At 34.8% G+C, this 24,096-nt stretch overlaps 1 protein-coding gene across 10 annotated transcripts in view; it reads right to left on the bottom strand.

The window, feature by feature from the left end:
- MLIP (muscular LMNA interacting protein) overlaps positions 1–24,096 on the bottom strand; it is a 251,973-nt gene that overhangs the window by 69,780 nt on the left and 158,097 nt on the right. For all 10 annotated transcript variants that reach the window (XM_054492411.2, XM_054492420.2, XM_054492419.2 and 7 more), the window contains one exon: positions 4,342–4,386. In XM_054492411.2, coding sequence (XP_054348386.1) covers positions 4,342–4,386 — 45 coding nt within the window. The remainder of the gene's footprint in view (positions 1–4,341; positions 4,387–24,096) is intronic.

Raw genomic sequence — 24,096 nt, 5'->3', positions numbered from 1 at the left:
CTGCATTTTCTGAACAACAGAGGCCTTAAGGGCCCTCAGAAAGATGAGTCATGCACCACTAAAGCTGGACACATCAGCTGGCATTCAGAACTAGGAACAAAGTATTTGCAAGTTTAAGCACTCTTCTTAATAGTGTTCCAGTAAATAGCATCTTGCTTTTACCTGTATATAGCCATGTGACTCATTTTTAAAATCTATTGTTTTGTGCTCTCTATATTAAGTATTCCATCCTGGACAACAGTGAACATTTTGTAACGGCATGAAATTTCAAAAGCAAAAGGCAAATGTCATCTAAACCAGGCTCCCCGACTGCCAAAGAAGACCAGGGTTTAGCTACCTTGGGGAGCCTACCTTGTGTGTTATCTTATGCAGGGAAAAAGACCCCGCTGGCCTTTGTTAATGTCTTTGTGATGATTCAGCTCAACAGCTAGGAAAGCTTTGTGAAGGTTTAACGTAGACTCTAGATCTTTCCTTTCCTCTTGCTCCTTTTAATATGCTACAGGAAGCACTATTCACAGCTGTGAAAACTTCAGTACTCTAACTGACCCTATCCAGTCTCCTCCACGGTAAGTACTCACATTTTCCAGGCAGTGCAAAAACACAAGGCAGAGTCAGACACAGGATGTACCCAGTGAAAGTAATGCTTCCAGTGAGGCCCTGTTTCCAAACTCCTTGTCTTATTTTCCTTGAATTATCTAAAATCAATATTAATGATTCATTTTCCAAAGCTACACAAAGCAAGGATGAACACTAATGCTGGTGATCCTAGATAATCTATTTAACTCCATCAGCAGTTGTTTCTTTTTCTGTAAAAATGGCTGCTCATAACATCTCTTCATCATTCACAGATTTTATGTGCAAAAATAACCTCTCCCTGTCTATAGCAGTATACTGACAACTCCACATTTTATGATATGTGAGCCTTACAATAATCCCTCCAGGCTGACAGAGTCGTTATTCCAATCTCCAGTGAATAGGTGGGAATTTCCAATATTTTCATCTCTAATTTCCTTTCCAGTTCTGATCGACTGCAGTGCAGTTTAATAGAAGAAGAGAAGCTAAGATCGGTGAACTAGCTTCACATAAGCCTCCAAAACAGTCTCCCAAGCCCAACTCTAAATCATTTGGCTTCCAGAGTAAACAACGGAAGTATTTTAAGAGTAAGGGTCATGGCTCTATTTCTTCTTTCCAATTCTGAATTGGCACACTTGCAATAAAAGCAAGCAAACAGATCAGCCAAGTTAAAAATTTGAAAGCATGAAAAAATGATATGTCTTTAAAAAGTTAAATCTCAAAAGCAATTTGAGAATTGCATTAAGCTTGTGGTACCATAGCAATTTGTCATATATTTTCTCTTCAACACATTTACTACATTTATCTCCTAAAATAGGAGTCAAATAATTTTAACTATTTACTGTTTGTTTTACACAAAACAAATATTTGTTTATATAATTTAACTATAAAATATCATACATTTCCAATAACTTTGTTTTTATGTGTTATACATCCATACATACTTACTCATATAAACAAAGATGTGTATATATAATCAGAATTACCTCATATGTCATCTATATATGTATGTATATTATAAACACATACATATATAAAAATATAAATATATATATCTCAAAGTTTTGTTTATCAAAGACATTCTTATTTACTCATATTATTCAGAACTTAAAGAGTTCATGATGGCAAATATTGAAAATTCATTCATAAAAATGAAAAAATTATAACTTTATAAATAGTGTTAAGTGTAACAATATTCTAAATCCTTAGTGAAGTACATGCCCTATAACATGTCTTACATACAATCATTTTCCACTATTTATTTCACTCTCGGGTAGTATTAATATAAACATAGGGCTAATGTCATGAAATAGAAACCAAAATTATTGAATTAAATAAATATATCAGTAGAAGAGATTTTTTTTTTAATGTGATGTGCTTACTTGATAATAATCCCTTCACAAACCTACCTATATCTCAAGGGCATTTTGAGATTAAAACTTAATTTAAAACTTAGTTAAGAAATGCCTTGAACTCCTTAGAGAAAAGGACTTAAGTAAATGCAAAGAAATTCTTATAAAAGTCATTCAAAGCAATGCTTTGTAGTTTTGCCCCTAGAGAACACAAACGACAGGATTATTTTATTGGGCAAAAAGTAAGTTTTTTTTATTACATTCACAATCAGTTGTTTTACTATATCTTATTTTATAAAATTATTATATATATATACACACACATATATATATATTTGCCACTTTGAAGTAATTTCTTAAAGTATTAAACCAAGAACTTACAGGTATGTAAAATACACACCTACACATGTATATATAGTCCACCAACACCTAAAATCTATATTTTATATACTATACTAAGTGAAACTATATATGAGAATGTTTAAAACATTCTTTATTTCCATATATTACTCTAAATAAACAAATACATCATTTTAAGTACTAAAATAATTGTAGTAATATTTCCATATCTAAAGTGGGAAGTCATTCAACCTCATTATGTTATTGCAGTGCTTGTTTCCATGGCAACTCCTTCAACTTCACTGTGTTAGTAACCATAGATTCACAGCCCTGGAAGGGCTTGGAAAGTACGCAATAGAATGCTTTCACTGTTCAATTAAGAAATTGAAATCCAGACTCCCGGACTTTTGACTTACCCACTGTCAGCCCACTAGTTAATGTCAGAGCAGGAAGTATAAGGTGGGTCTTCTGATACTCATCCCAGATTCTTTCAAGTATACTATATTGCCCCCACACACACACTGTTCTAAACCAATTGACACTAATGCACACACATATTCAAACTCATGCCATATACGCACTATATGTATAAACACCAGTATACCCAAGTGGATTGATCGAATCAAGCTACTTTAAAAGTCAAACAATGCTTTTTATGATTTCTCAGTATTACAAATAAATATATTGTAATTATTTTTATTGGGATAATAATGACAAGATGATTTGTTGGCTGTGGCTATAGGACACCAAAACAATTTCTTTAAAAGGGGAATATCAGTTAATGTTTCAAACTGTTTTACTAGAAATTTCCATCATTTTACTGAAGATATCTATTATTCAGGAATTTACAATTTTAGACAATAAACATCCAAAGATATTAAGAAAATCTTTGGCTGGGCGCGATGGCTCAGGCCTGTAATCCCAGCACTTTGGGAGGTCGAGGCGGGCGGATCACGAGGTCAGGAGATCGAGACCATCCTGACTAACATGGGGAAACCCCGTCTCTACTAAAAATACAAAAAATTAGCCGGACTTGGTGGCAGGCGACTGTAGTCCCAGCTACTCGGGAGGCTGAGGCAGGAGAATGGCGTGAACCCGGGAGGTGGAGCTTGCAGTGAGCCGAGATCGCACCACTGCACTCCAGCCTGGCCGACAGAGCGAGACTCCGTCTCAAAAAAAAAAAAAGAAAGAAAAGAAAATCTTTGACCAGTAATATCTAGGAAACTTATTTCATGACTTCAATTTGGTAACCACTGTAAGAATAAGAAATACAAAACGCTATAAGATAAAAATAATTCTCCCATCTAATCAAATTTTATCTTCAAATAACAGATTCTAGAGTCTGGATCTGTGCTGCCCAATGTAGTACCCACTGTTGAGCTCTTGTGACTAGGAAGAATTGAGATTTGCTGTAAATGTAAAATATGCAATAGTTCAAAGACTTTTCCCAAAAAAACTAATGTAAAAATATCTCGATTTTTATACTGCTTATCCATTGAAATCATAATATTTGTATAACATTAAATAAAATATTTTATGAAAATTAACATTACCTGTTCCATTTTACTTTTTTAATATGGGTGCTAGAAGTTTTAAAATTACATACGTGGCTTACATTTGTCATTCACGTTGTATTTCTATTGCTCAGCACTGATCTAGACCATTTGCATGCTAATTCTCCTGTGTGAAATATCCATTTCTTATTTCCTCAAATCCAAAAACTATCCTACTCAATCATGACCTTCTCCTTAAACTCTTTTTAGATCTCTTCCTTTAAAGAGTGAGCTCTCTTCTCTAAATTCTAATGGCATCTTTCATCTGACCTCACAATCTCTTCTAATGCCTCTACTTGGATGTAAGTTACTAGGAAGTAAGGTCTATGTATAGTTTTACGTATGTTTGCCACCTGCAAAACAACCACCATGGAGCTTTTGGAAAGTATCAGTAAAATTTTATTAGACAAGTAAGTGAATAAAAATATATATAGTAAATATATTCTTTTTTTCACTTTTACTCAGGTAAAGCTCTCTTGAGAGATCAGAATTTGCTGTAGATCTGTGACTTAGAAGATACATACCAGCTGACTCTCAGATACTGTAGAAGATGGTGAAGAGAGATTTGCCTGCAAAACATAAACATGGTGTTTATTAGTGAAACTCATAATTTATTAAAATATTTATGTGTTTAAGTATTTTGAAGTTTGTTTATTATTATATGTCCATGGTAGGATTTTGAAAAGTATAAAGGAAAAGGAAAAATATCCTTATGCCACCAAAGAAATGATTTTTAATATTTTTGGTACATTGCCATAAATATTTTTCCTATGTATTTTTATTCAGCCCACATAATAGTGAATATGATGTTTATATGCTGCTTTTCCTTCTCATTTTCTTAACTTAAGCATTATATCATGACACCAAAAATTCTTCAAGGTTACCTAACATTTCATTCTTTGTATTCTTCACATTTTAATCAAACATACCAGCATCGTTGCTATTTCTATTTATTTAAAGCAAATTGAAACAAATAACAGATATTTCTTTAAAGTATTGTTATATAAAAAGAAAAGCATAACAAAGTTTTTATGATTTGAGAATAAAAATGACTTGGTTTTTACAATTGTTTAAAGAGCAGATTTAATATTGTTTCTTTGTCATTGGCTCCTGTATTTCAACCCTTTCATCTGGATTTAGTTTCTTTCATTTTTAAAAATGTTATCTCATTGTCAAAAGAACATTTAACATGAAATCTGTAATTTGAACACGTTTGTAAGTGCATAATACAGTATTGTTGGCTATAGGTGCAATGTTGTATGGCAGATGTCTACAATTTATTCATCTTGTTTAACTGAAACTTCATGTTGATTAGTAACTTCCCATTTCCCCCTGCTCCCTAGTTTCCTTCTTACTAAAGTAAAGGTTTTGGTGGTTTTTTCAGACCTTACTGTCTTGGATGTTGTCTGAAAATGTTTTTATCATGTTCTCATTCTTGAGTGACAGTCCAACTGGACACAGAATTCCAGGGTAGTAGCATTTCTGTCTTTTGCAGATGCTATCCCACAGACTCTGGCTTTTGTTGTTGTTGGCATAAATATTGTAACTTGGAGGATCTTCTGTCTTCAAATTTGGTTAACATTTAAAGTTTACCTCCGTGATATTCTGTAATTTCACTATGATGTGCCTTGGTGTAGATTTCTTTTTCTTGTGTTTTGAGGGTCTTGGTATGTTCCTTTATTCTGAGTATGCATGTCTTCTGAAAAAGCCTACATGACTATCTCTTCAAATGCTGCCTTTCTCCCATTATATCTAAGCTCTTGTTATTGAGCTTCTATTAAATATATAGTAATGTGCCACACAATGATGTTTCAGTTGATGACGGACCTCATGTATGACAGGGGTCCCATAAGACTAGTGGAGCTAAAAATATTCCTGTCACCTAGTAACGTCTTAATTATCTTGACTGTGTGTAGACCTAAGCTAATGTGTATGTTTGTGTCTTGGTGTTTAACAAAAAAAGCTTAAAGAGTATAATAAATAAAAAATAAAAATTTGAAATAGAAAAAACTTATAGAATAAGAGTGTAAAAATATTTTTGTACACCTGTATAATGCATTTGTGTTTCAAGTTACATGTTCCTACAAAAGAGTCAAGTTTTAAAAATTAAAAAGTTTATAAAATAAAAAACCTACAGTAAGCTAAGGTTAATTTATTGCTGAAGAAAGAAAAAACTTAAACTTAATGTAGCTAAAAGTCTACAGTAGTGTACAGTAATAACCTTAGTTCTTCACATTCACTCACCACTAACTCATTGATTCACCCAGAGAAACCTCCAGTCCTGCAGGCTTCATTCATGGCAAGTGCACTATACAGATGTACCACTTTTTATCTTTTACACTGTATTTTTACCATGCCTTTTCTATGTTTAGATACATAAATACTATTAGTGGGCTATACCATCTAGGTTAATGTATGTACTTTTTTTTAATTTGTGACAGAGTCTCTCTCTGTCACCAGGCTGGATTGCAGTGGTGCAATCTTGGCTCACTGCAACCTCCGCCTCCCAGTTTCAAGTGATTCCCCTGGCTCAGCCTCTGGAATACCTGGGACCACAGGTGCGTGCCACCACACCCGGCTACTTTTTTGTATTTTTTTTATTAGAGACGGGGTTTCACCATGTTAGCCAGGATGGTCTTGGTATATACACTTTGATGCTCACATAATGATGAAATCACCTAGTGATGTGTTTTTCAGACCATCTCCCTATAGTTAAGCAAAGCATGACTGTATTTTGGGCCTTCTGAAATCCTCTCCCATTTATCTCAAACTCGTTTTTATATTTTTGTCACTTTATACTGTATTCTGGATGCTTTTTGCATATAAGCCTGATAGTTAACTTATTTTTCTTTAACTGCCATGTTAGTATGTTTAACATGGCAATTGAAGTTAACGTCTTAATAATTGACTTTTCACTTCTAGAAGTTTTACTTGGTTCTTTTTCAAAGCTTGTCTTATAATATCTATAACACGTTATAATGTTTAATGTTTTAAATATATTTATATGGTATTTTTCCAGATTCGTTATAGTCCCCCGTCGTTAAATACCATGTTGCTTGTATTTGCTGATTCTCTGTCATGTCTCTCCCTCATGATGTTCTTTAGTTATTTTGTGTGCTTTTTAATTTTCTATTTTGAGTAATTTTGGTAATTTGGATTTCTTTAGACATCCAAGAAGCCCTGGTTTAGAAACCATCCCTGCAGTACATTTGCCCTCATGGGGGCCCTAGGAGTTGCACAGGTTCTGGACCAGTTACCATTTTATTGCCTCATCTTGATTTTCCTAAATCTCTAGATGGCAGATCCCCACATTATCACATAATCCCCACATTATCATAGGTTTGGAGCCTTATTTTCTCATGGGTGACTTTTTCTTATCACCCAAGAATGTAGGGTAGGGATTGTTTTTTAAATTATCTTTTTTCTTTTTCATGCTTCATGGTCAGTATGGCCTTGTAGGTTATAGAATTATGCAGTAGATTCCCATATAGGTCTTAAACTTGTTACACAGTGAAAGTTAGAACCTAAGCTCCCGGGTCCTGGCACCTAGGGTCTGATGTACACAAGTTCTATAAGAACTTAAGGTTCTTTTTAGTATTCTAACCTTGATATGGTCAGGCTTTGTGTCCCCACCCAAATTGTATCTTGAATTATAATCCACATAATCCCCACATGTTGAGGGCAGGAACTGGTGGGAGGTGATTGGATCATGGGGGCAGTTCCCCCATGCTGATCTCATGATGGAGAGTGAGTTCTCACAAAAGCTGATGGTTTTATAAGGGGTTCTTTGCCCTTTGCCTACACTTCTCTCTCCTGCCGCCATGTGAAGAAAGTCCTTGCTTCTCCTTCATTTTCTCCCATGATTATAAGTTTCCTGAGGCTTCCCAAGCCATGCAGAACTGTGAGTCAATTAAACCTCTTTTCTTTATAAATTACCCAGTCTCAGACAGTTCTTTATAGCAGTATGAAAATGGACTAATACAAACTTGGAAGTCCCACTTCATTTATGGCATCCAGGGATTACTTATGTTTTATCAAGCATTTCTGCATTTACATGGGCGGCTAAACTTTCACACCAGCTTAGCCTTTCATTTTGACAGGAACCGGTCAGCATACAGATGAATAATTATAAATATGCTTGGTTAAAGTACAATAAGTTATGTTCCTAAAATATTTCTATTTTTGAAATTGCAAATACTTCAGAGCTTATTTTGATGTATCATTATTGTTTTAATCTCTGAGAGATCAACAATAACTGAAAACTGAAAGCCTCATGGTTCCATGTTATCACCAAGTATACAGGAGTATGAATCACCAAACAATGATGAGGCACCTGAAGTCCTTTGTACACAGTGTCTAACATTGTTTGTTTTCTAGGTTTTGACTCATGTCATTCTTTCAGGTACCACTGCTTGCTGCCATTCCTGGTTGCTTGATGGCAGTAGGGTGTCTTGGCTAAGTGCTCCCCTTCTCTAATTGGTGTGGGCCAGGTTAGTGTGCACTGAGGTTTAGGAAAATTGCCCTTCAGAATATCCATCATGCTGTTTTTGTCAGTTCACCTAAGGTTTCATTATTAACCTCATAATGGAATATAGGTAATAATAATGATTTCTTCTAAAATCTTAGGTTTTATACCATTTAACAATTTTTTCTTATTGCAATAATGAAAGCATTCTCTATTGATCCCCTAAGTTAAATGAATAGCTTCTGTGAAATATGCTGAATTAAATGCATCATAACTGAAAAAAATGGTTAAATTTCTACCGCAATAATTATAGGAAAGAAGTTACATATTAACAATAAAGTATTCATATAATTTGTATTACTAATATTTTTAGTATATTGTACTAAATAATACCAAATTATTATCATAGGGAAAAGAGAGAAAAGGCTCAAACACATTAATTAAATTAGGAAAAAATCTAAATATCTTTTTATCCGGTCTCTATAAGTCCCCCAAATTCCTTCATTGGGAATCATGACATAATAATAAGATGCTTTAGACACCCTCAGATATTTTTATTTCATCCAGTATTATGAACTCCATATCACTGCTATCAGAAACTTCCCAGAGAAAGTGCAAAATTAAACGTAAACCACAAAGTGGAGTGGATATGCATAATACTAATACAGATTTGTCCTTAGCAAAGAGGAAGAATAATGACTTGTATGTTTTATCACTAAAGTAACCAGGTTTTTTCAATGAACCCAATTACGACCAATCCTTTGAGAAACCACCCTGTGCATGTCTCATACAGGTTAATGCTGTTTATTAGAAGTTATAGCTATAATTATGTCATCAATATTGTAGCAATTATTTTCCTAAATGTGAGGAGAGACTGTGTGGTGAACTAAGCAGGTGATGGGAAAAGGTTGCTACATTTGAACATCTGCATCACCTGAATAAAGGTGGAGAAGAAACTTGAAGTACCTAAAAATAAATTTGAAATTGGATTTGAACAACATTAAAATTTTGGTCATTCATATCTCTCCAGTTTTACACCAACTGGGAAGAGTAACATTTGAGATAAGAATGGTTCTTGTGTGAAATAAAAATTCATAATCCATATTCTACAGCCTTTGACATTGTTTTAATCATATAAGAAAAAATAATGAGAGAATGAGAGAGATGGGCTTTAGCCATTACTGCATCCTTCAAGAAAAGAAACTTATAAAACTAATAGAGCAGTCAAAAAAGTATGAAGGTAAAAAAAGTTTATTTCAAAAAAAATTAAATAATTAAGTGATATAGAAACTAAAAGAGTTAAAGACTAAGTAAAGGTAAGGATTTGAAATCCACTGAAAGATAAATTCCTACACAAGGCACCACTTGCCCCAAGCCAGCTTTGGAGAAACCTTTTCATCTCCCAAAGACTTGACGCCAAAGGCACACAAAGAACAGCCAAGCTCCTTATTCATCATCTAGATTTGCCATTCCTTGCAATCTGCAGCATTTCCCATTCATGACAGGTATCCTTTTGGTCGGCATCACTCTAATAGACACCATCTTGGGGGCCAGGGGCAAAAATCAAGTTGCATTAGATAAAAAGTGTTAAAACAGTTGCCCTTTCTTTCTGTACTCTGGTACTCTACTTTTAGCATGCTTTTTTTGCCTTTCAGCAGTCATGTCCCTTCCACCTGAATATAATATCAGGTTTGATACCGTTAAGATGCTTCTTTTCCCTTTTTCTCTGTTGACTCTAACTCTCCTGAATCTTCCTTTCTCAAAGTTCAAGAGCTCTAATCCATGATAATGTGCTAATTGAATTATGTTATTTCTCCCCCTCAAGACTGATGTACAGGTAAGCAGAAAGACAACACTCAAAAGAAGAATTGGGCACTTAGTTATTACTGAGTGGTAAGCTTGGCATTGAGGATATATAAAATTATAAAATGATAAAGACTCTGTCTTACTCTTAACCTGGAGAGTGTTCCTATTATTTGTACATAAGGCACTACTCAAAAAAATGAATCCATGTTGAAAATGTTAGATGCCAAGGCCATGAGATATATTATGACACATCATGCCTTCCTTACTTTGAACTGCTTATTCTTACTATCTATAGAACTTACCCTGTCTAAGAGTTGGAAGTTGCAGTGAGTCACGATCGCACCACTGCACTCCAGCCTGGTAACAGAGAGAGACTCTGTCTCAAAAAAAAAAAAAAAAACTTACCCTGTCTAAACATCTCACTAAAGACCATTTCTAAGTTAGTAATATACCCCCCATAATATCTAATATAAAGAGTAGATATAGAAATTTTTTTAAGTTTGATTCTTTAAGATAGGGAATGGTGATTCTAACTTGTCACGAACATAGTTGGTAGACGGAACAAGTGGGCATAGGTGATCAGTAAGAGTCATAGTTTACATGTGCAAATAGGGGAATAAAAGATCAGATCAAGGGGAAGTTTGTCTGAAATAAGGCACCTTCCCATTTGATGAAATCTAAAATGGCAAGGAAAAGGATACAAGGCAGAAGGTTTGTCTCATTCAATCTCTTCTCTGCCTCCTCATCTAGCAGAATGCAGAAATATTTCTGAACAAATATAAAAGGAAATAAGTAATGATCAGTCTAGTAGAATTTCTTGCTTGAATTGTTCCCAATTCTTCCTGTAACTCATCAAATCTCTGGCATCATCCAACCTTGAAGCAGATCTGGACCTGATTTGGATTAATTCACCTCTCGTCCTAAGATCTATGACTGCATTATTGCACATCACCTATGAAACACTCCAGCATAGCAACGTTTCCAAGCATAACAACAAGAAGAGTGTGTGAGCTGGCGGAATTGGAGATGACCTTTATTTGAATATCTGTATATATAGTGGAAAATATTATTAATAAAGTTTGACACATTTTTCAATATACTCTGATATTTTGGAAGGAATATGCTTCCATTGTAATGACATTTTTCTGTCTCTCAAGCTCATTAAAATGAGATCTTACCTGTATGCTATCTAATATTTAATAATTCCATCTCAGATATTTCCTCTGCACTTAAAAGTGATTTATAAAATGTAGAGGATTTATAAAATAAGTTGTTATCAATAGAATGTGATTTCAACTAAGAGTTTTTTGATGCATTAGTAATAGGACCAAATACTACCCTATTTTCAGAGGTTATTCTTTATTAAGAAAGCATACTATGGTTTTGAATTATATAAATGTGACAAATTTATACTGCTAGTTAATTAAAAAAATAAGCATTTAGAAGGCCACATATAATGCAAAGACAAAAAATTCCCTCTACAAAGTTCATAGAAATGAAAATAGAATGAAATAGAATGTTAATAGATAATTCATCCCCGAGTGGTGGAGCAAGATGGTAGAATAGAAACTTACAGCGTTCGTACCTCCCACAGGAACACTGCATTTTAGCAACTATCTGCACATAGAAAACCATCCTCTCAAGAACCAAATTAGGTGAGCAATCATAGTACCTAGTTTTAACTTCATATTGCTGAAAGAGGCATTGAAGGGGGTTGGAGAGACAGTCTTGAATTGTTAATGCCACCCTTCCCCCCACTCCCCAGTAGTGACCATGCAGCACAGAGAGTCTGTGCACTTGGGAAAGGGAGAGCACAACAACTGGGGGACATTACATTGAACTCAGTGCTGCCTTGTAACAGCAGAAAGCAAAACTATGCTGGGCTCAGCCAGTGCCCACAGATGGAGAGAGCATTTGGAGTAGGCCTATACAGAGGGGAACTGCCCATCCCAGCAGCTGGAAGTTGACTCTCTTGGCAAGGCTCGCCACCATGGGAAAAAGTGCTCTGGGATTCTAGGCAAACTTGAAAGTCTAGGACATAAGGACTGCAATTCCTAGGCAACTCCTGTACTGCACTGAACTCAGAGCCAGTAGACTAGGGTGGTACATGACCTAGGGAGACACCAGCTGGCATGGCTAAGGGAGTACTTGTGCTATTTCTTCCTCAACTCCAGACAGTGCTGCTCGCAGCAACAAAAGTGACTCCTTGCTTCTGCTTAAGGAGAGGAGAATGAAGAGTAAAGAAGACTTTGTCTTACATCTTGGAGATCAGCTCATCCAGAATTGGATAGAGCACTAGGCAGAGCTATGATGCCCCCATTACAGGCCCTAGCTCATGATGTTTCTAGGCATACCCTGGGAAAAAAGAACCCACTGCCTTGAAGGGAAAGAACAGTCCTGGCAGGACTCATCACTTGCTGACTAAAGAGCTGTTGGGTACTGAATAACCAGCAATGATACCCAGGTAGTACACCATGGGCCTTAGGCTCTGAGATCGGCTGACTTCAGGTGTGACCCATCACGTTCTCGGCTGTGGTGGCTATAGTGACAGACTCCTTCTGTCTGAGAAAAGCATAGGGAAAAGTAAAGGGAACTTTGTCTTGCACCTTAGGTACCAGCTTGATCACAGGGAGGTAGAGCAACTAACAGCCTTTTGAGGTCCCTGAATCCAGGCATAGGCTCTTAGACATTATTTCTGGACCAGCCCTGGGCCAGAAGGGAGCCCATTGCCCTGAAGGGTGAGTCCCCAGCCTGGAAGTATTTCCCACACACTGACTAAAGAGCCCTTGGGCTTTTAGTGAACATCAGTGGTGACCCGGCAGACCACTGCCCCAGCCCGTGTGCTGGTGGTGGTGGTGGCCACAGGGAAAGGCTCTTTTGCCTATGGAAAGGGGAGAGAAGAGCAGAAAGAACTTTGCACTGTGGCTTGAATGCTAGCTTAGCTTCAGAGAAATAGAATATCAGGTAAATTTCTAAGGTTTTTGACTCTAAACCCTGTCTCCCAGACAACATTTGTGGAACTGCGGAGGGCCTGGGGGAACTTGCCACAGAGGTGTATGCACCTCACCTCCAGTTCCAGGCAGCTCAGTACAGAGAGAGAGAGACTCCATTTCTCTGAGAGAAAGTAAGGGAAGAAACCAAAAGTCTCTGCCTGATAATTCAAAGACAGGCATAAGCAAGCCCAGACTGTCTAGACTACAAAAAATACCTAACTCTTCAATGTCGAGACACTGACAAACATCCACAAGCATCAAGATCATCCAGAAAAACATAACCTCATAAAACAAACTAAATAAGGCACCAGAAACCAATCATGGAACAACAGGGATATGTGACCTTTCAGACAGATAATTCAAAATAGCAGTGTTGAGAAAACTCAAAGAAATTCAAGATAACACAGAGAAGGAATTTAGAATTCCATTAGATAAATTTAACAAAGAGATTGAAATAATTAAAATCAAGCAGAAATACTGGAGCTGCAAAATGCAACTGGCATACTGCAGAATGCATCAGAGTCCTTTAATAGCAGAACTGACCAACAAGAAGAAAGAATTAATAAGCTCAAAGGCAGGTAATTTGAAAATGTGCACAGTTAGAGGAGACAAAAAAGAATAAAAAACAATGAAGCACACCTTCCATATTTAGAAAATAGCCTCAAAAGGGCAAATCTAAGAGTTACTGGCCTTGAAAATGAGGTAGAGAAAGAAACAAGGGTAGGAGATAGGAATAGAAAGTTTGTTCAAAGGTACAATAACAGAGAATTTCCCAAACCTAGAGAAAGATATCAATATGCAAGTACGAGAAGGTTATAGAACACCAAGCAGATTTAACCCAAGGAAGATGACCTCAAGGCATTTAATAATCAAGTTCCCAAAAGTAAAGGATAAAGAAAGGATCCTAAAAGTAGAAAGAGAAAAGAAACAAATAACACAAAATGGAGCTCCAATATGTCTGGCAGCAGACTTTTCAGTGGAAACATTACAGGCCAGGAGATAGTCACATGGCATATTTAAAGTGCTGAAGGAAAAACAAACAAACAAACAAACAAACAAACTTTTACCCAAGAATAGTATATCTGGTGAAAATATCCTCCAAGCATGAAAGAGAAATAAAGACCTTCCCAGAAAACAAAAGCTGAGGGATTTCATTAACACCAGACCTGTCTACAAGAAATGCTAAAGAGGGCTCTTCAATTTGAAAGAAAAGACTGTTAATGAGCAGGAAGAAATCATCAGAAGATACAAAACTCACTGGTAATAGTAGGCACACAGAAAAACACAGAATATTATAACACTGTAATTGTGGTATGTAAACTGCTTTTAAGTAAAAAGACTGAATGATGAACCAGTCAAAAATAATAATTATAACTTTTTAAGACATAGTATAATAAGACATAAAAAAACAACAAAATTTAAAAAGCAGGGACATGAAGTTAAAGTGTAGGGTTTTTATTAGTTTTCTTTTTGCATGTTTGTTTGTTTATGCAATTAGTGTCAAGTGTTGTCATCAGTTTAAAATAATGAATAAGATAGTATTTACAAGCCTCATGGTAACCTCAAATTAAAAAACATACAACAGATACACAAAAAATAAAAAAGCAAAAAATTAAAGCATACCACCAGAGAAAATCACATTCACGAAAAGAAAGACAGGAAAAAGGGAAAGAAAAAAGAGAATACCACAAAACAACCAGAAAACTAGTAACAAAAGGGCAGGGGTAAGTCCCTACTTATCAATAATATCATTCAATGTGTGAGAACTAAGCTGTCCAATCAAAAGTCATAGAGTGGCTGAATGGATGAAAAACAACCCAATTACCTGTTGCCTACAGGAAACACACTTAGCCTGTAAACATACTCACAGAGTGAAAATAAAGGGATAGAAAAAAGATATATTCCATGCCAATGAAAACCAAAATAGAGCACAAGTAGCTATACTTAGATCAGACACAATAGATACCAACACAAAAACTGTAAGAAGAGACAAAGAATGTCATTATATAATGATAAAAGGGTCAGTTCAGCAAAAGGCTATAATGGTTGCAAACTTACATGCAGCCAACACTGGAGCACCCAGATATATAAAGCAAATACTATGAGAGCTAAAGAGAGACATAGACCTGAATGCAATAATAGCTGGAGACTTCAACACCCCAATTTTAGTATTGGACAGATCTCCCAGACAGAAAATCAACAGAGAAACATCAGACTTAATCTGCACTATAGACCAAATGAACCTAATAGATATTTACAGAACATTTTATCCAACAGCTATACATGCTTCAACACATGCTTCTCCTTAGCACATGGATCATTCTCAAGGATAGACCGTATGTTAGGTCACAAACCAAGTCTTAAAACACTCAAAAAATTAAAATAATACCAAGCATCTTCTCTGACCACCAGGAGATGAAGCTAGAAATCAGTAAAAACAGGAAATCTGGAAACTATACAATACATGGAAATTAAACAATATGCTCCTGAATGACCAGTGGGTCAATGAAGAAATTAAGAAAGAAATTGAAAGATTTCTTTAAACAAGTGATAATGGAAATGCAAAATACCAAAACCTACAGGATATAGCAAAGCAGTACTAAGAGGGAAATTTATAGCTGTAAGTGCCTACATAAAAACAAACTTTGAATAACCTAATAAAACACCTTAAACAACTAGAAAGTCAAGAGCAAACCAAACCCAAAATTAGTAGAAGAAAAATAATAAATATCAGAGCAGAAATAAATAAATTTGAAACAAAGAAAGCAATTCAAAAGATCAATGAAACAAAAAGGTGGTTTTTGAAAAGAAAGAAAATTGACAAATCTTTAGGCAAACTAATAAAGAAAAAAAGGGAAGAAACACAAATAAAATCAGAGATGAAAATGAAAACATTAGAACTGAAACTACAGAATTTTTTTCCTTACGTACTTTTTTATTATTTTATTTTATTTTAAGTTTCAAGATACATGTGCAGGACATGCAGATTAGTTCTCCATGTAAATGTGTGCTTTGGTGGTTTCTACACCTATCAACCCATCACTTAGGCATTAAGCTCCACATGCATTATCTGTTTATCCTGACGCTCTCCCTCTCCCTACCCTCCCGAGAGGCCCCAATGTGTGTTGTTCCCCTCCACCCCGCCCATGTCTATGTGTTCTTGTTGTTCAGGTCCCACTTATAAGTGAGAATATGTGGTGTTTGGTTTTCTGTTCCTGTATTAGTTTGTTGAGGCTAATGGCTTCCAGCTCCATCCATGTTCCCGCAAAAGGCATGATCTTTTTCCTTTTTATGGCCACATAGTATTCCATGGTGTATATGTGCCACATTTTCTTCATCCAGTCTCTCCTTGATGGGCATTTGGGTTGATTCCATCTTTTTGCTATTGTGAATAGTGCTGCAATTAACATACACTTGCATATGTCTTTATAACAGAATGACTTATATTCCTTTGGGTATATATCCAGTAATGGGATTGCTGGGTGAAATGGTATTTCTGGTTCTAGGTCTCTAAGGAATCACCACACTGTCTTCCACAATGGTTGAAGTAATTTACATTCCTACCAACAGTGTAAAAGCATTTCTATTTCTCCACAGCTTTACCAGCATCTGTTGTTTCTTGAGTTTTTTAATAATTGCCATTCTGACTGGTGTGAGATGGTATCTTATTGTGGTTTTGATTTGTGTTTCTCTAATGATCTGTGATGTTAAGCTTTTTTTCATGTTTGTTGGCTGCATAAATGTCTTCTTTTGACAATTGTCTGTTTGTGCCCTTTGTCCACCTTTTAGTGGGGTTGTTTGTTTTTTTCTTTTAAATTTGTTTAAGTTCCTTGTAGATTATGGATATTAGACCTTTGTCAGATGGATAGATTGTAAAAATTTCTCCCATTCTCTAGGTTGTCTGTTCACTCTGATGATAACTTCTTTTGCTGTGCAAAAGCTCGTTAATTAGATCCCATTTGTCAATTTTTGCTTTTGATGAAATTACTCTGATGTTTTTGTCATGAAATATTTGCCTGTGCCAGTCCTGAATGGTATTGCCTAGATTTTCTTCTAGGGTTTTTATAGTTAGAGGCTTTACATTTAAGTCTTTAATTCATGTTGAGTTAATTTTTGTATAAGGTATAAGGAAGGGGTCCAGTTTCAATTTTCTGCTTACAGCTAGCCAATTTTCCCAGCACAATTTATTAAATAGGGAATATTTTCCCCATTGCTTGTTTTTGTCAGGTTTGTTGAAGATCAGATAGTTGTAGATGTGTGGTCTTATTTCTGAGATCTCTGTTCTGTTCCATTGGTCTATATGTCTGTTTTTGTATCAGTACCATGCTGTTTTGGTTACTGTAGCCTTGTAGTATAGTTTGAAGTAGGGTAGTATGATTCCTTCAGCTTTGTTCTTTTTGCTTAGGACTGTCTTGGCTATACAGGCTCTTTTTTGGTTTCATATGAACTTTTAAGTTTTTTTTTCTAATTCTGTGAAGAATGTCAATGGTAGTTTAATGGGAATAGCAATGAATCTATAAATTACTTTGGGTAGTATGGCCATTTTTACAATATTGATTCTTCCTATCCAGGAGCATGGAATAAAACCACAGAAATTTAAAGGATTAGTAGTAGGTACTATGAGCAACTATATGCCAATATGTTGGAAAATCTAGAGGAAATTGATAAATTCCTAGATACATACAACCTATCAAGACTGAACCATGAAGAAATCCAATGCCTGAACAGATCAATAACAACTAATGAAATCAAAGTTGTAATAAAAAGTCTCCCAGTAAAGCAAAGCCCGGGACCCAGTGGCTTCACTGCTGGATTTTATGAAACATTTAAAGAAGAACTAATACCAATTCTACTTAAGCTGTTCAAAAAAAACAAACAAACAAACAAAGGAGAAGGGAATACTACAAATCTCATTCTATAATGAGACCAGTATTACCCTGATACGAAAGCCAGAAAGATACGTCAAACTAAGAAAACCACAGGCCGATATCTCTGATGAATATTGATGCAAAAATCCTCAACAAAATGCTAGCAAAACAAATTCAACAGTGCATTAAAAAGATCCTTCATCATGACCAATTAGGATTTATCCCAGGGATGCAAAGATGGTTTAACATATGCAAATCAATCAATGTGATATGTCATATCAACAAAATAAAGGACAAAAACCATATGATCATTGACGCTGAAAAAGCATTTGATAAAATTTAACATCCTTTCATGATTAAAAACTCTCAAAAAACTGGGCACAGAAGGAATATATCTAAATATAATAAAAGCCATATATGACAGAGCTACAGCTAGAATCATACAGAATGAGGAAAACCTGAAAGCTTTTGTTTTAAGATATGGAAGACGACAAGGATGTCCACTGTCACCACTGTTATTCAATACATAACTGGAAGTCAGACAAGAGAAAAAATAAAGGGCACCTAAATTGGAAAGAAAGAAGTCAAATTATCCTTGTTTGCAGATGACATTATCTTATATTTGGAAAAACCTAACTACTCCACCAAAAAACTATTAGAACTGATAAATGAATTCAGTAAAGGTGCAGGATACAAAATCAACATACAAAAATCAGTAGCATTTCTACATGCCAATAGTGAACAATCTAAAAAAGAAGTCAAAAGAGTAATATCATGTACATTAATAGCCACAAGTAAAAGCAATAACTTAGGAATTCACTTAACCAAAGAAGTGAAAAATCTCTACAATGAAAACTATAAAACGCTGATGAAATTGAAGAGGACACACAAAAAATGAAATACATCCCATGTTCTTGGATTTAAAGAATCAATGTTGTTATAATGTCCATACTACCCAAAGTACTACAGATTCAAAGCAATTCCTATCAAAATACCAATGACATTCTTCACAAAAATAGAATAAACAATCCTAAAATTTATAGGGAACTACAAAAGACCCAGAATCACCAAAGCTATCCCGAGAAAAAGGAACAAAACTGGAGTAGTCATTATCTGACTTCAAATTCTACTACAGAGCTATAGTAACCAAAACAACATGGTACTGGCATAAAAACAGACACATAGACCAATGGAACAGAATACAGAACCCAGAAACAAATTTGCTCACTTACAGTGAACTCATTTTTGACAAAGGTGGCAAGAACACACATAAGGAAAAGATAGTCTTTTCAATGAACGATGCTGGGGAAGCTGGGTGTCCATAAGCAAAAGAATAAAACTAGACCCCCTATATCTTGCCATATACAAAAATCAAATCAGAATGAATTAATTAAACCTAAGACCTCAAACTATGAGACTGCTACAAGAGAACATCAGAAAAACTTTCCAGGACATCTTCTGGGCAAAAATTTCTCCAGTAATACCCCACAAGCACCGGCAATCAAAGCAAAAATGGACAAATGGGATCACATCATGTTAAAAAGCTTCTACCCAGCAAAGGAAACAATCAATAAAGTGAAGGGATAATCCACAGAATGGGAAAAAATATTTGCAAACTACCCATCTGAGAAGGGATTAATAACTAGAATATATAAGGAGCTCAAACAGCTCTATAAAAAGTATAATAATTGTAGTTTAAAATGGGCAAAAGATTTCAATAGATATTTCTCAAAAGGAGACATCCAAATGGCAAACAAGCATATGAAAAGATGCTCAACATCATTGATCATCAGATAAATGCTAATCAAAACTACAATGAGATATTATCTCACCCCAGTTAAAATGGCTTTAATCCAAAAGACAGGCAATAACAAAGCTTATGAGCATGTGGAGAAAAGGGAACCCTCATATACTGTTGGTGGGACTGTACACCACCTATTATTATGACCACTATAAAGAACAACTTGGAAGTTCCTCAGAAAATGAAAAAGAAAGAGCTACCATGTATGATCCGACAATTTCACTGCTGGTTATATACCCAAAAGAAAGAAAATCAGTATATTAAAGAGGTATCTGCACTCACATGTTTGCCACAGCACTGTTCACAATATCTAAGATTTAGAAGCAACCTAAGTGTCCTTCAACAGATGAATGAATAAAGAAAACATGGTACTTATACACAGTGGAGTACTATTCATCCTTTATAAAGATTGAGATCCTGTCATTTGCTACAACATGTATGGAACTGGAGGTCATTATGTTAAATGAAATAAGCCAGGCACAGAAAGACAAATAACAGATGTTCTCACTTATTTGTGGGATCCAAAAATCAAAACAATTGAACTCATGGAGATAGAGAGCAGAAGAATGGTTACCAGAGGCTGGGAATGGTGGGGGTTGCTTTGGGGTGGGGAGGTGGGGATGGTTATCGAGTAGAAAAAAAATGGAAAGAATTAACAAGACCTGGTATTTGATAGCACAACCAAGTGACTATAGTCGATAATAATTTAATCGTACATTTTAAAATAACTAAAAGAGTATAATCAGATTATTTGTAACACAAAGGATAAAAGCTTGAGGGGACAGATATCTCATTTTCCATGATGTAATTATTATGCATTGCATTCCTATATCGAAATATCTCATGTACCCCATACATACCTACTATGTACCCACAAAATAAAATTAAAAATTTGCTTAGAAAGGAAGTTTATTTACACGAAGGAAATAAACTTTAAAAATGAGTGTCATAAGAAATAACTCTCTTATACCTTATCTGATATTATGAATTAATGTATATTTAAGCACATGATTTAAAACCCTGGAGACAGCAAATCACTATCATTTTAGACGTTAATATGACCAAATATGAAATTATTCCTTCTAAGTTTAGGCTGAAGGTTATTGGACATGAAGAAATAATTTGGACCCAGGGTATAAATATGAATGGATAAAATATATAAAGAATGCAAACTATTTCCAGTATGTACTTATACTTCTACAAGTATATAGAAGTATCAAATGGCAGAAACTTTGACATGAAGAAAACTTGGTTTGGGTTTTGCCTACTCTGTGACTTCTGAGGCTTGTTTTCCCCCTCTGTATAATGGAGATTTTAAAATAAGAATACCCACCTCATAGGTTTGGTATATGGTTTAAATGAGATAGCCAAGCTTTATTTTCAAGGTAAGAGCTCAAAATATTAGTTATTATTATTGTTGAATTCAGCATCTTTTTAAAAGAATCAAATGAAATATTAATGATAAATTAACCAACCCTGCAAGTGACCTAAGGCTCACTCCCTATTCAACATATTGTTAGCCTAGTTTCAATTCTATTACACTTAAAACAATCTCAATTAAATTATTGTAAAATAGCCTGCATTTTAAGAACACCATGGACTGGAAAAAACCTTTACTTTAATTAGTCTGAATTAGTGTTGCTTTTACTGCACCTGGCTCATCCTAAAAAACAGACTGTATGAAATGTCACAATATGTGCAATAAAGACCCAAAGAAAGAAACATTATTTTGAGTTGATTTTCTTTGTTTCTTTTTTCTTTTTTTTTTTTTTTCCAGAGAAGTCAGTCTTTCACCAAAGGCCTATAAAGCGGAATTAGCCATACACTTTCTTGTTATTTTATTAAATCATTATAATTATCCCAGGAAAACTGGAAAACCTACGAATACACAGAAAACTAGCAAATTTGTAAGTTGGTTTTAACAACAATAGGTTCTCTGGCTACCTCCTCTCTATTTCTACAATAAAGTATCTTGCTCATTTACTATTTTAACTGTTTACTATCTGTCTTATCATTGGAATATATGCTTCAGAAATTGGCATCCTGTCATTGTGTTCACTCTTCTCACCCCAGTGACTCCTCAGTGAATGGTACTCGGTAGACACTCTATAAATATTTGTCAAATCAATGAATAGAGGTGGAAAAGTGAATAACAGAGCTAGAAATAGTGACTAGTTTTTCTACTAGTCTTGATCCATAGATTATTAATATACCTTTTAAATTTTATTTTTTAATTGGAAAATAATAATTGTACACATCCATGGGATGCATAGTGGTGTTTTGAGACATATAATGTGTAGTAATCAGATATATTATACTTTTAAAGAACTCCCAGAAATAGGAATTTTTGGTAGTCAGTACTAACTTGTTCAGGATATCCTCAAGTGTAACAAAACTTTTTTTTCTTGGCTCTAATTTATGTCTTCCTTTTATTCAACCTCCTCTGTAGTATAAGAGTTGGTAACCTGCACGATCCCTGCTTTTGAGTTTAATCTAAGAATATCCACAAAGTCAATGACGCACTGAGTCCCAGCAGGTATATACTCTGAAGATGACAACTTTCTCCAGAGTTTGAAGACAGATGATGAAATATTGAAATGTCTCAGAAATAGACTTCTCAGAGTTGCTTTTTAGTTTTCATTGGAGAAGAGAGAAATATATAGTGATAAATTAATTAATTAAATCATAGCTAGTAAACTCATACTTAAAGTGAGACATCCCATAGCTCAGTCAATATGAATATTAGAATTTTTAGAAGAAAATATTACAGTGTCATTCGTTTTAAAAAATCAGAACGTATTGTATTTAAGACACACAAGATAAGCTCTTGTTCATTTAAGACCAAAGCTTATAGCTAAAGTGAACTTCTGCTCTAAAATTTAATCTTTTCTCCTCAAACTAAATGTATCAGACATCACTCAGTAAATTGTAATAACTACAGCCGAATATGTACAAATATGACTAATCCGAGAGTTGGCGCCAAACTAGTTTTGACCTTTCATTGTAAGATGATCCTTTATGGTCTTCCAAAAGACGTGGACGTATTTTAGGGGCCACAAACAACAATTCAAATGTCATGTTGTAAAATAAAGTAAAAACAAAGCTTCTTACATAGGAAACGAATTTTAATTAAGGTCAAGAACCTACTGAAAACTAATCTAATTAGAGACATTTTGCTGAAAAGCAAGAGTAGGTAAGAGAAGAAGGTGAGAGAGCAAAAATTGCAGCAACTTTTTTGGGGGTCTGGCCCTTGTAAAATGTATTAGTCACAAAAAGTATAGAAACACCTTTAGGAAACTTTCTTTTCTTGTACCCACTAACGAACCAAGGAACTTAATTAAATCAAGATATTTCTAGTCTTCCAAAGATAGATAAGAGGAAGAGAAGAAAGGAGATGTGAATAAAGGAAAAAGGGAAAGGAAAGGAAAAGCTTTTAGTTATCGAGCAATTCCTTTGTATCAGAATTCCATTAAGGGCTTTTCGTACATTAGCTAATACAAATCTTACATAAGAAAATTATTAGTATCCCCATTTCACAGATGAAGAAACAAAGGCACAGAAGGGTAAAATGGTGAGTAATCTTCTCAGAATCAGACAGTTATGTAAAAGCAACACTGTGATTTTAAACTCGGGTCTCGTCTACTAATGCCTTCATTCTTTTTAAGTATTACTCCAAATGGCTTCCAATAATAATGAAAAATAACAGCAAAACTTCCAGGAAATGCTCTAAGCAGTGTTCCTACCCACATCCTCTAAACATAATTTTCTGGATGTGATAAAATTTAGTAATTTCACCCAGTTTATTACTTGCCTTGGGGAGATTCAAATGAAGGCAGAACTGTATAAATTACAATGATGATATGGCACAAAATACACATTTAATAACTATTTACTCTCATCATTATGATAAAAACTACAAATGTGTAACTTAAATGGAATAGTTTACTAATTTGTTTTAGACTTAACACTAAACACTTACTAAGGAGATAATCTTGTTTCTACTAGAATACGTTTGGTCAGAAGCAGAAGTTGACCACATGATGGAAAATACAATTATTAGTTGAGTGAACACTGGAGTTGGGATGAGGCTATGCATGTGTATGTCTAACACACTCAGAGCCAGCTACTCATAATTATTTGAATTGAATGTGGGTGTATATCTATCCACTATCAATCTGTTTTTGCTCATAAGTGGAAATTGGTTATTTGTTAATAATGTAAATGCAAGAAAGCAACAAAAGAGTCAAAGTTGATTAAACTGGCAATCCGATTAGAAATGGACAAATCTTAACGTTTCAAGTATATGAGTTGACTATTCTATAAGCATAATAAACCATTACAAAAAT

The sequence above is a fragment of the Pongo pygmaeus genome, chromosome 5 (assembly GCF_028885625.2).
Source record: "Pongo pygmaeus isolate AG05252 chromosome 5, NHGRI_mPonPyg2-v2.0_pri, whole genome shotgun sequence".
NCBI classification, from domain to species: Eukaryota; Metazoa; Chordata; class Mammalia; order Primates; family Hominidae; genus Pongo; species Pongo pygmaeus.
The sequence above is the reverse complement of the archived record's forward strand: the minus strand, read 5'-3'. Positions and strand labels throughout refer to the sequence as shown.